Source organism: Camelina sativa, chromosome 11 (genome assembly GCF_000633955.1).
Source record: "Camelina sativa cultivar DH55 chromosome 11, Cs, whole genome shotgun sequence".
Taxonomy (NCBI): domain Eukaryota; kingdom Viridiplantae; phylum Streptophyta; class Magnoliopsida; order Brassicales; family Brassicaceae; genus Camelina; species Camelina sativa.
This window is the reverse complement of record NC_025695.1, coordinates 31,504,569-31,516,242: the sequence shown is the minus strand read 5'-3', so window position 1 is coordinate 31,516,242 and position 11,674 is coordinate 31,504,569. Positions and strand designations below refer to the sequence as shown.

The window sequence follows — 11,674 nt, the reverse complement described above, 5'->3', positions numbered from 1 at the left end:
CTACAACGAGTTTAGCTCTAGCATCTCCTTTATTGATCTGAAACTGATCAGCTAAACCGAAGTGAGCCATTAACAACCAAACAAAGTTAAGAAGCTCTCCACCTCTGCTAAGTTGCGCCACATGCTCCGTAGCTTTACAATGACTTGCTGCGTAACATAGCAACTCAACCCACACTTTGCTCATCACTCTCCATTTCCCATCTCCATTACTAGTCTCTTTCAAATTCATAAGCTCTTTCGCCAACATACTCGCCTCGAAAAGAACCGACTTGCTTCGATCTCCCTTCACAAGCATTGGCTCTATCTTGTTATTGACTGATAAAACCGTCTCACTTGCTCGTTTCATATTTCTCAAGTCCTTGATATGCCTGCCTTGGAAAAACCTCTCAGCTTCAGCTTTAGTGTCTCTAAACCGTATTGTCCCGATTCCCGCCACTTCCGACATCAACTTCGGTCTCATTATCAGCAAATACATCATGTAATCCGATATAATCTTGCTGAATTCACGGTCGTCGTAACTTTCGCCGCTCAAATTCTCTATCTCCTCATCACCTTCTTGTTTTTGAAAACAGAGTTCAGTAGCAATATGCCAAAGGAGAAGACTTTGATCATAATCAACATTCTCTATATAAAGCATCAACCTATCGATCTCCGCCACTTTCGTATCCCGTAAAGCCCATTCTCCTCTCGCCCAAGAAACTTTCTTTGCGACTTCAGGTTTCTCCGCGAAGTCGGACTTATCCTTGAGCTCATAGAATATGAATTCCCATTGATTCTTTGTCAAAGGCTCTCTCGATATGAACCTTATCTCGTCTAGATAAGCTTTAACACTGAAGATTCGATCAATGTAGTCCCAAAGGACTACAAAAACTTGAGGAACACCCGCGAAAAACACGAGGTATAACAAGTAAACTGTGTAACGAAAGAAGGGATTCTTCTTGGACCGTTGCCTCAGCACGCTTCTGACTGATCTATTACCATCTCTGATCCATCCTACCAACATTTGGATGCTTCTGATTACCTTATCGAGTATCAAAACCACGGAGTCCCACACTAAAAGGTTGCAGTTTCTCTTCTGATGGATTCTTGAAACTTTGGCTTTCAGACAAAACCCGATGAAGTTGAAACCGTAGACCGTGCCTGACCATCTCCGTGAGAAGAACCCTGTTGTAAGCACCTCGTGGGTTTGGTTTCCGTTGCATGTATGCTTCTTCCACCGCGGTTTCCTAAACCCGAGAAACCAATTGAGTAAAGAGTCGATAGAACTCTCTCCTTCCTCGGGATCATCCTTGAGCTTTCTCAATGCGAATGTCCAATCCGAGAGCAAGAAAATGACCATTGACGCAAGATCAAGTGCGATACCAACAATATACAAAATGTAAGTAATCACCACATCTGCTTCATGAAAATCATCGTACTTAAGCGGTCTACGATGGAAGACAAAAAAGGAAGAAAGAAGTGAACCGAACGCGATTAACCGGAAAAGAGTACCGGTTTTCGAATGAAGAATCGCGGTTTTCGTGTACATTGATTCGTATAGAAACCCTAGCTCGGTTTCTATAATCCGAAGAGCTTCTCCAGGTTTCAACTCTTTGAAGAAATCTCTGCTTTCGTCTCGCTCACGGAAACTGAAAATTAGGTCAACGACAAGACCTTTGAAAGTGTTGAAGAATTTGAAGCCGTATTGAACGATTTCGAGATCGGTTAGATACTCGCGGTCGGGTCTAACGAGTGTCGGGGGTCTCTCGTGCTTGTCCGGTTCTTTGGTTAAGAAGATTTCAGTTGGGAGATTTGACTTTTTCTTTGAATCGTATTCTTCCATTAGCTTAGCGTAGTTAGGACCAGTGTCTGCTGGTTTAAGCATTCTGTCTTTGAACTTGTCTAAGCTCGCCGAGTACAATGCTCGTGTCCTCTCCACGTATTTTATCGTTCCGGTGATGAATAAAAGTACGATTGGTGGCCATAATACGTTTTCCAAAGATTGCACCACCGCATAAACACCTGAACACGACATGGAAATTATATATCATAAGAAGAACCAACTAATTATAGTTTAAAGTAAGTAGTACTTGGTTTGTACTTTGTAGTCTTAATTACCAGTTTTATTTATATTGGTTAATTATGAGATTTAAGGATTGATTACTATTGGGTAACTCAAATAAAAACTTCTTTCACAAAAACAATATAATACGTTACACCGTACCTTACTGAGTATTTAGTAAGGAATGTTTAATTTACCATTCTACATGTATAACCTAACATGCTAAAATAGATATCATCTACTATGTTACTTGATCAGTAATATATAGTGTTTAACCTTCAACCAATTAATGTACATACTATGTATTTATTTACCTGCAAGCGCTTGAGAGACAAGGCCAAACAAATGACGTTGCCATAAGGCATTATCCTCAAGAGCCAATGCGGTAATGGTGTCCGGACCACCAAGATGCAACAGCAAGAACGGTGCCCACAAAGCAAGTAGCTTCTTGTTTTTTGGAGGATCACCAGGTTCTGGTTCCTTCCCTTGGTTCTTAGTGATCTGAGACACCGCATAATTAGCGGTCCAATCCGCTAAAAGATACGCGGTCCACAGAACTGCAGCGAGCCACTTCTTTGATGTGCGTTTCCGCAGAGGTGCGAGGAAGATAAGAGACGTTTGGAACAGCAAAGACATTATCACAAGTCCTCTGATGTTCCATTTGTCTAAGATCTTTTTAATTTCCGGCGGTATCACTTGCATTGTTATTACTCTTTTTGTCTGAAAAACCTAAGCTCGCTAAGTATCAAAATTTGCTGTTTCATGCTCTCTTGCTCAGCTTATATATATGGTATTAGAATAATTAACCTGAAATTTATAAATAACGCGTGAATTATTTTCTCCCAGTACTATTCTTATATTTTACATTCCTTTCTTTTATTCCACGGTAAGTCTTTTAATCAAGGGCTTTTTGTGTGTCAGAAATAAACTATTCTTTTCTTGTTGATAATAAAATCAAGACAATCAGAAAAAGGAAAGCAAAAAATCAAGGAAATCATACTTTATTCTTTCACTCACGTTACTTCAAATATACCAGGATTTTCTGTTTTAGTCTTTATATTTCCATAAGTATCTTGATTTAAAAATACAGTATTTATATTTAAAACTGTTCGTATGGTTTTGCCTAAAATAAAAAAATAAGTCGTATTTAATCAGATTTTAGGAATTCATTTGTTTGTCTTTAAAATTTGTTTTTTTGTCAATCAGAATATTTTTAGGTATATAGGTTTTCTTTTGGTGTTTAGGTTTTCGGTTTATAAAAAAATAATATGCAAAGTAAAATATTATCTAATATGAACCGTTTGCACGGATTTGATTTTGTTTTAAATTTCAAATTTTAAGCCAAATATAGGGGACTTTTGAGAAATGTCATTTTTGGTATGCCCTTTTTTCAAAAATGCCTCGTTCACCAATTAATTTTCAAAAATACTTCTCCTTAAATCTTAAAAATTTATAAAGTCTTATAAATTACTTTTGGATGGTGATTACTACTTAGAGAGTCGATCCAAGTATTTATAAGATTTTATAAGGTATTTTAGAAGTTTCACAAAATATTAATAAGGGTTTACAAAGTATTTATAGAGTTTAAATAAGTGGTCTTCAATTTTTAGAATACTATTTTGGTTCAGTCTAGATAACTAGAGTTTAAATTAGTTATTACTTTTGTTGTTATCAATAGACTAAATTAAAGAGATCTCGTCTCTCTCGCTAGGCGATTTTTTTGGCAGCGATTTTTGCCACTGTTCATACCGGTTCATTTCTCCGATTTGAAGTTTTTCTGACCGATAATCCACGCTTGTTTGACATTGGGGGTTTTGTCGGCGGTTTATCTCTGTCAGTTTTTTCTGACAGTTATTTGTCTCTCCCTTTCGCAGGAGTTAATCGTCTTCCAAAACTGCCATGGATCTGTTGCTATATAAATCTTCATCCCCAATCTTTTTCTATCACTTCCAATTTCTTTTTTCACAATCGTTCACTACAATCATGAGTGACTTTCTGAGAAAATCTGTCCAAGACTTTGATTTGGGTATTGAAGAAGCCCATATCTCTCTGACTTCAGAGTTCTGTTCTCGAGCGGCATCGGTGAATCGTTACTCTTTGGTGGTTACGCCAGTTAACCCACAAAAAAAAATGTGTGGACTCTACTTCGCCATATGCCTCGGTTTGGGGATTTGTTAATGCTTGTGTTGGTCGCCTTCTAGATGGAGGACGCGTACAATTCTGCTTCCAGTCTGACGAGTCAATGAATCTGGTGCTTCGTAGGGGTCCCTGGTCCTTCAATGATTGGATGGTCACTACTCGTCGTTGGTTCCCAAATATCTGTGAGACTGATATGAAAATCATCCCGTTTTGAGTCCAAATTCAAGGTATTCTGATTCTCTATCTCACAAATGTAATGGCTAGGGGAATATGGGAATCAATTAGGACATGTATCTGAAGTTGACTATAATTAGAATGTCAATCAAGTTGGGGCGGTGAGGGTTAGGGTTGATTGGAACATAGATGCACCTTTACGCTTCGAGAAAAACTTTAGGTTTGGTGTTGATGAGAACATTGTGTTAAAGTTCCGATATGAGAAACTTAGGAACTTCTGCACAAAATGTGGGTCTCTTAAGCATGATGCAAAAGAATGCCCTTTGATGTCAATGAGGCAAAGGAATCTGATGATGATAGTGAAGAGATAATCATCTATATGGTGAAAACAATATGTCAGACGCTTCTTCTCTGCCCTCCATTGATCCAACGACGCTTATTCCTAGTATTCAGATGCTACCACCACAACCTACTGGTCAGAGATATGTTCCTCAGAACATGGTTTCTTCTGGTCTTCCCAGTCTCTTTACGGATAAAGACCTCACTGCCGAACAGAGGAGCTATATTCATGCTAAGTATGTCAACAGTTTGGTCAATCCTACTGACAGCTTGGACATGTTCGCTGAAACAACCGATGATGCTCTGACAGAATTCGCCTTTCTAAAGAGGGAAAGAGTGCAGTTTGAGACCGTCTTCAACAAAGCTGAAGCTGCAGTGGAGTTGGTGGTCTTATAACTAAGTGTGATATTCTCTTTCTTTCTGAAACTCTAAAAAATTCTGATGTTGTAACTAATCTTAAGGATGATCTAGGATTTTCTAACATAATTATTCATCTCCCTCAAGGTAGGAGCGGTGGCTTAGCTTTGATGTGGAAAAATGATGTGTCTTTATCCTTAATTTCAAAGGATGAACGACTCATTGATGTATTAGTGTCACATAATAATAATAACTTATATTTGTCTTGCGTCTATGGACACTCTATGCAAAGTAAACACCATCATTTGTGGGAATGTTTGGAAAACTTATCTTTCTCTTGTCAAGACTCATGGATTCTACTTGGTAATTTCAATGAAATAATTTCTAACCAAGAAAAAATAGGTGGTCCAATGAGAGAAGAATGGACGTTCAGATATTTCCGACATATGATCTCCATTTGTCCCTTAAGAGACATACGATCACGGGGTGATAAATTCTCTTGGTGGGGTGAACGGTATACACATGCTGTTAAATTTTGTCTTGACCGAGCAATGATAAGCGCAACAGGAACTGCCAGTTATCCAAATGCAGAAGCTCAATTTTTGGAGTTTGGGGGTTCATAACATAAACCTATTCTTCTCAATAAATGATTCTCAACCATATCGACGAAGAATCTTTCAGTTTGATAAAAGACTTTGTGATTTACCAAGATTTTATGAAGTTGTTCAACAAGGCTGGGCGGCTAATGATGAAGAAACAAACATCTCAATAAACCATAGAATTAACCGATGCAGACAAGCTTTGGCACATTTGAAACATCAATCTCAGCTTAATGCAGATCTACGTATCAAAACATTACAAAGAGAGCTAAATGAAGCCATGGAAAGTATAAGACGTTCTGATCGTGTGAAAATTCCCAAACTGCAGGATGATCTAATCAAGGCTTTTAATGATGAAGAAATACATTAGAAACAAAAAAGTCGTAACCAATAAGGAATTGGGCCGTGCGGAAAAGCCCAGTAAGGTCCAATGTGCTATTGTCCCAATGGCTACTTCACCTAAAGACAAAAACAGAGGAAAGAACAAGGAAGTTGCAGATGAAGACTGTACGGCAAAAGCAGTCATCAAGTGTCCAAACGACAAGGCAATCATCAAGCTGTCAAACCAATTTGAAACGCTCGATTCATCTGATGAATGATGATTGTGACACATGTATGCAACATCTAGGGTTTTGTAACTTGTATAAATAAGGGAAGCATATCCTTGTAAATCTCTTAAGAAGAAATAAAGTTCAGATTTCATAAACCAGTTTTGCTGTCAAAATAAAGTTCAGATTTCATAAACCAGATTTGAATATTTTCTTGAAGCGTATTTTTTTTTTAACACATACCTTTTTCATTGATTTGCAGATGAAAAATACATAAGGTGCCTCCTATAATGAGTTACACCTGCATACATAAATGGTTACAAGACTAATGAAAAACACCAAACCAAGTAACCAAGAGTGTATTATCCAGGAGAACATTCCTTTGCTTGAGCGTTAGAGTTCCAAGATGCGATCTGAGGATGGTTTTTATTTCTGAAACAAGACTCGAGGCTGGTCTAGAAACGGAGGTGTGGAGCCGTGAGTTACGCTCCTTCCAGATCGTGTAAACTGAGGCTTGATATGCTAACCGGAGAATCCAGGCAATGTTTTTGTCCCTACAAGGATTCTTCAGCCACCGAACTCCATCCTCAAAGACAGGCGGAGGTGACACTTGGGCTTTTCTAGTAAAGGCGGACCATACCTCCTTCGTATAGGAGCATTCAAAGAAGAGGTGCTGACGGGATTCATCTTGAGTATTATAGAGGAGGCAGGTTGAGGGAACAGATAGACCCCAAGAAACCAAACGATCTCGCGTGAGAAGTCTATGCCGAGAGTTGAGCCAAGCAATGAACGCGTGTTTGGGAATCCTGCCCTTGCTCCAAACTACCTCAAACCAGTCCACTTTTGTGTCGAGAGGATGAAGGTGAGACCACATTGCAGAAGTTGAAAAACTATTTGAGGGTATAGCATCCCCAATTTTCCAGAGATAGAAGTCTGCGTGAGCATCTTCCTGAAGGTTAACAACTGATATAGGCGGGAGGCAGGCCTTGAGTAACTGCACAATGGGATTTCGAGAGCGAGATTGGGCGATCCACCACTGATTCCTCCTAACAGCATCCACAACCACTGAATTTTTTGGCAAAACTGAAACTCTAGGTCCATTATCACTCGTGATGTCCAACAGGGGCCCAAGCGATGTCCAATTATCTGTCCAGAACTTACAGGTAGTTCCAGAACTCACTTCACACACTATGTAAGGCCGAGCAAGAGGACGAAGCTTGCAAATGCCTATCCATACCCAGCTACCAGATGATGAGGCATTTAGCTCCCAGAAGCATTGATTAGCGATAAGATTCGCACGTACCCATGAAACCTAAGGGAACCTCCGGCAGAAAAAATGAGCCAAATAAGTTTCAAAGCAAGGACTTTATTCCAGTGAACAAGTCGTTTTAAACCCAAACCTCCATTCTCCTTGGGAGTACAGACGGAGTCCCAGCTAACTTTTGCTCCCCTTGTCGAATTTGGGGCACCTTTCCAGAGAAAAGCACTACACATGCTCTCGATCTCCTCCAAGCAGCTGTTAGGCAGAATGAAGATGGACGCCCAAAAGGTAATAGTTGAGTAGATGACAGCCTGAATCAACTGAAGTCTTCCGGCAAAAGAGAGATGTCGGACAGTCCAAGAGCTAAACCTTGCATGGATCTTATCGAGAGAGGCTGAAAGTCCTGCTTACACATTTTCTTAGTGGAAAGAGGCACCCCCAAATACTTGACCGGAAAGGAACCCTGGACCAGACCAGCAGTGTTGGCTATTGCCTCATTTGCTAAGTGATCACCTCCATCTAAAAACAGAGCCGTCTTCCGTATTCTTCCATTAGCTTAGTGTCTGGTAACTGAAGCATGCTGTTTTTGAGTCTCTCTAAGCTGGCTGAGTACAATGCGAGTGACCTCTCCACGTATTTTATCGTTCCATTGATAAACAAAAGTGTAATTGGTGGCCATAACACGTTTTCCATCGATTGCACCACAGCATAAATACCTGAAACCGACATAATAAAAATCTTATATTCCAAGAAGAAACAATATACATTTGACCAGAATTTGATAAATAAAGTTACCTACATTTGCATTCCATTCTTATATTCTACGGTAACTCTTTAATCAAGGGATTTTTTTTTGTTTTTGGAATAAAATATTCTCTTCTTGTTGATATTAAAATCAAGAAAAATCACACTTTAGTCTTGCACACATGTTACTTAAATTTGTGCAAGAACTGTTTCGTTTAACTGAAAAACACCTTAACACACCTTAAATCCAATCTAGTATTATTGAAAACAGTTTTTTTTTTTTTTTTTGTCAACTATTGAAGGGGTGAATCTCTCTCATTCTAATAATATAATTTGTTAAGAGGAAACAAATTATTAATTAAATAAACAAAATCTGTATTTCATTCAATTTTAAAGTTATTAATTCTAAACATTATATTATAGTTTTTAATTATAACATCTAAATCCAAATTACTTTGTTATAAACCCAAAACGACATGTAATTTTGTTTAATTGTGTAATCTAAACCCTAACCACTCTTTTATAAACCCAAACAGACATTTTTTTTAATTGTAAAATCTAAACCTTAACCACTCTTTTATAAACCCAAACCGACATTTTTTTTTAATTGTAAAATCTAAACCCTAACCACTCTTTTATAAACCCAAATCGACATATAAATTTGTTTGAATGTAAAATCTAAACCCTAACCACTCTTTTGTAAACCCAAACCGACATATAATTTCGTTTAATTATAAAATCTAAACCCTAACCACTATTTTGTAAACCCAAACCGACATATAATTTTGTTTAATTGTAAAACCTATAACCCTAATCACTCTTTTGTAAACCTAAACCGACATATAATTTTATTTAATTGTAAAATCTACACTCTAACCATTTTTTATAAACCCATACCGACATAATTTTCTTATTAAAAAATCTACAGAATTTGTTTCTTTAATTTGTTTTGTCTTTTCACTTTATTTTTGATATATTTTATTAATATGATATGATATGAAATGACGATTTGTTGTATTTTGATTAGTTAGTTAAGAGGGGTGAATAAAAGAGGTCACCCCTAGGGGTGAACCCAAGAATTTTGCTGAAAACAATTTGTAGATTGGATTTTTAATGATTTTAAAAATTTTGAAATGACTTCCTTGGTTAAAAAGTACAGAAAAAAAAATCTCATGATTTTATACAGTGTTCTAAAATGCGGCCTACGGCGGGTGCCTAGGCGGCGGTTATACGCTATACGGTGACCGAGCGTTTCAAATTTTAGCTATGCGGTAATTTAGGCGGTTTTAAATAATTCGGACGCCTAATAGCGTTTAGGCGGACATTATGCGGTCTACACGGACGCTTGTACGGATTCTAGGCGGTATGTTGACTAAAATGGTTAAAAATCATGTTCTAAAATGCGGCCTACGGCGGGTGCCTAGGCGGCGGTTATACGCTATACGGTGACCGAGTGTTTCAAATTTTAGCTATGCGGTAATTTAGGTGGTTTTAAATAATTCGGACACCTAATAGCGTTTAGGCGGACATTATGCGGTCTACGCGGATGCCTGTACGGATTCTAGGTAGTATGTTGACTAAAATGGTTAAAAATACTGTAATGAAATATTTTTTAGAATAATATGTTTGTTTCAAATAAATATTATAATTAGCCTCTAAAGTCTAAACTTATGAAATTTAATTTGGTTCCAAAGTACGTATAAACTTACATTTTGTCAATTTTACATGTTTTTGAATGGATTATGTTTTTTTTGGTTTAAAATGTGAGATTATAATAGATTTAAACTATTTTGATAGATAAGAGTTTATTGAATATAATATTTGATACTATATTTTTGTTTTATGTTTTTCTAAAATTAAAGTGTATAAGTTTTCATCCTATATATATATGTAAATATTATTTTTATATAAATATATATTCATTTATCTAAAATATATAATCCGCCTAGATTCCGCTTAGGCACCTGCATATACGGCTAGGCGCTAGGCGTTTGTCCACCGCGTAGCAAGCCCATAGCGCGTTTTAGAACACTGATTTTATATGACATTTGAAAGAATTTTACAAATCATATCAACTTCTCTAAAACTATCAAAATCATATATAAACTTATAAAAACTCAAATCACTTAAAATACTAGTTTGAATATAACTCCTAAATTAATTTTAGTTCTTTTCGTTATAAAAACATGGACATAAAAAAACACAGATCCATACTATTTATTTACGACTCCCTAAACCAAAAGTTTCATTTTAAGCATCATGGAAAGTAAGCTTTCAAAAGATTTGGTAGTCTCTATTTTGATTTTGAAATATAAATTAAACTGCAAACCTTCGACGCCTAGGCTGTTCACTGCGACGCTCTTTGTGGGGAATAGTCAGGCCCAACTCAAATGGGTAGAACAGAGGGACAGTGGCCCAAGGGCCCATCAACATTTGTAAAAAAAAATTTCATAAAAAAATTCTACTTTCAAGGAAAAAATAAAAATAAATCCACAATATAGTATATCTGGAAGAGAAACAAAAGCTTTTTTCGAAAAAAAGTATGTTAATTATTGTCTAAATAACTACTTTTTATTTTAAATGAGATCCAATATATATGCTAAAGAGCCTAAAACATTTTTTTTTTGTCCTAGAGCTCTAAAAAATTTCGAGCCGGGTTAGTCCAGGCTCAAATGGGTAGGATTGAGAGACAGTAGCCCAAGAGCCCATCAATATTTGCAAAATTTTCTTTCGTAAAAAAGGTCTACTTTCAAGAAAAAAATATAAAAATAAGTTCATAATTAAAATAGTATGAGAAAGAAAAGCCTTTTTCTGAAAAATGTATGTTAATTATGGTCCAAACAATTAATTTTTATTCTAAATGAGATTCAAAATATCAATATTTTTTTATATATGTTAAAGGGCCTAAAATTTATTTATTTTGTCCTAGGGCTCTAAAAATTTTCGAGCCGGGGCTGGGAACAGTTCTACGAAGCTTCTAACAACCTAGGTTTTGGTATCAGTAAGAAACCATATGGTTGTAAAAAAACATGTTAGTATTAAAGTAAATTTTGCCAAAAAAAAAATATTAAAGTAAATAAAATAAATAAAAAGTGAAAGCAAATAAAATAAAATATATGATCATTATTGACTATTGAGATGGTCAAGTTGAAGTTCATTTAAGGCCCATTTTAATATCTCAGCCCAAGCTTAGGCAAAATCGCACAAGTAGCCTATAGAGGCTAGACTCTAGAGGGGACGAACGAGAAGAGACATTATCAATGGCAATGACACTTATCACGAAGACACGAAGCTTCTACTCTGTTTTAGTTCGCTTTAGGTTTTTTTTCGGTATTGTAAGTAGGGTTTTGTAGTGAAGAGTTTAACGTAGATTTGGGAATTTATAAATTTAGGGTTTTTTTATAAGTAATTGAGATTTGGGCATTTAGGGTCTGATGACTTGTGTGATTACTGAGAAAGATGATACTTAGAC

At 36.6% G+C, this 11,674-nt stretch overlaps 1 protein-coding gene across 1 annotated transcript in view; it reads right to left on the bottom strand.

Moving 5' to 3' along the window:
* LOC104728544 overlaps positions 1-2,809 on the bottom strand; it is a 3,504-nt gene extending 695 nt beyond the window's left edge. The window contains exons 1-2 of the mRNA XM_019232013.1: positions 2,356-2,809; positions 5-2,001 (exon numbers count right to left, since the gene is read on the bottom strand). Coding sequence (XP_019087558.1) covers positions 5-2,001; positions 2,356-2,743 — 2,385 coding nt within the window. The 5' untranslated portion in view covers positions 2,744-2,809. The remainder of the gene's footprint in view (positions 1-4; positions 2,002-2,355) is intronic.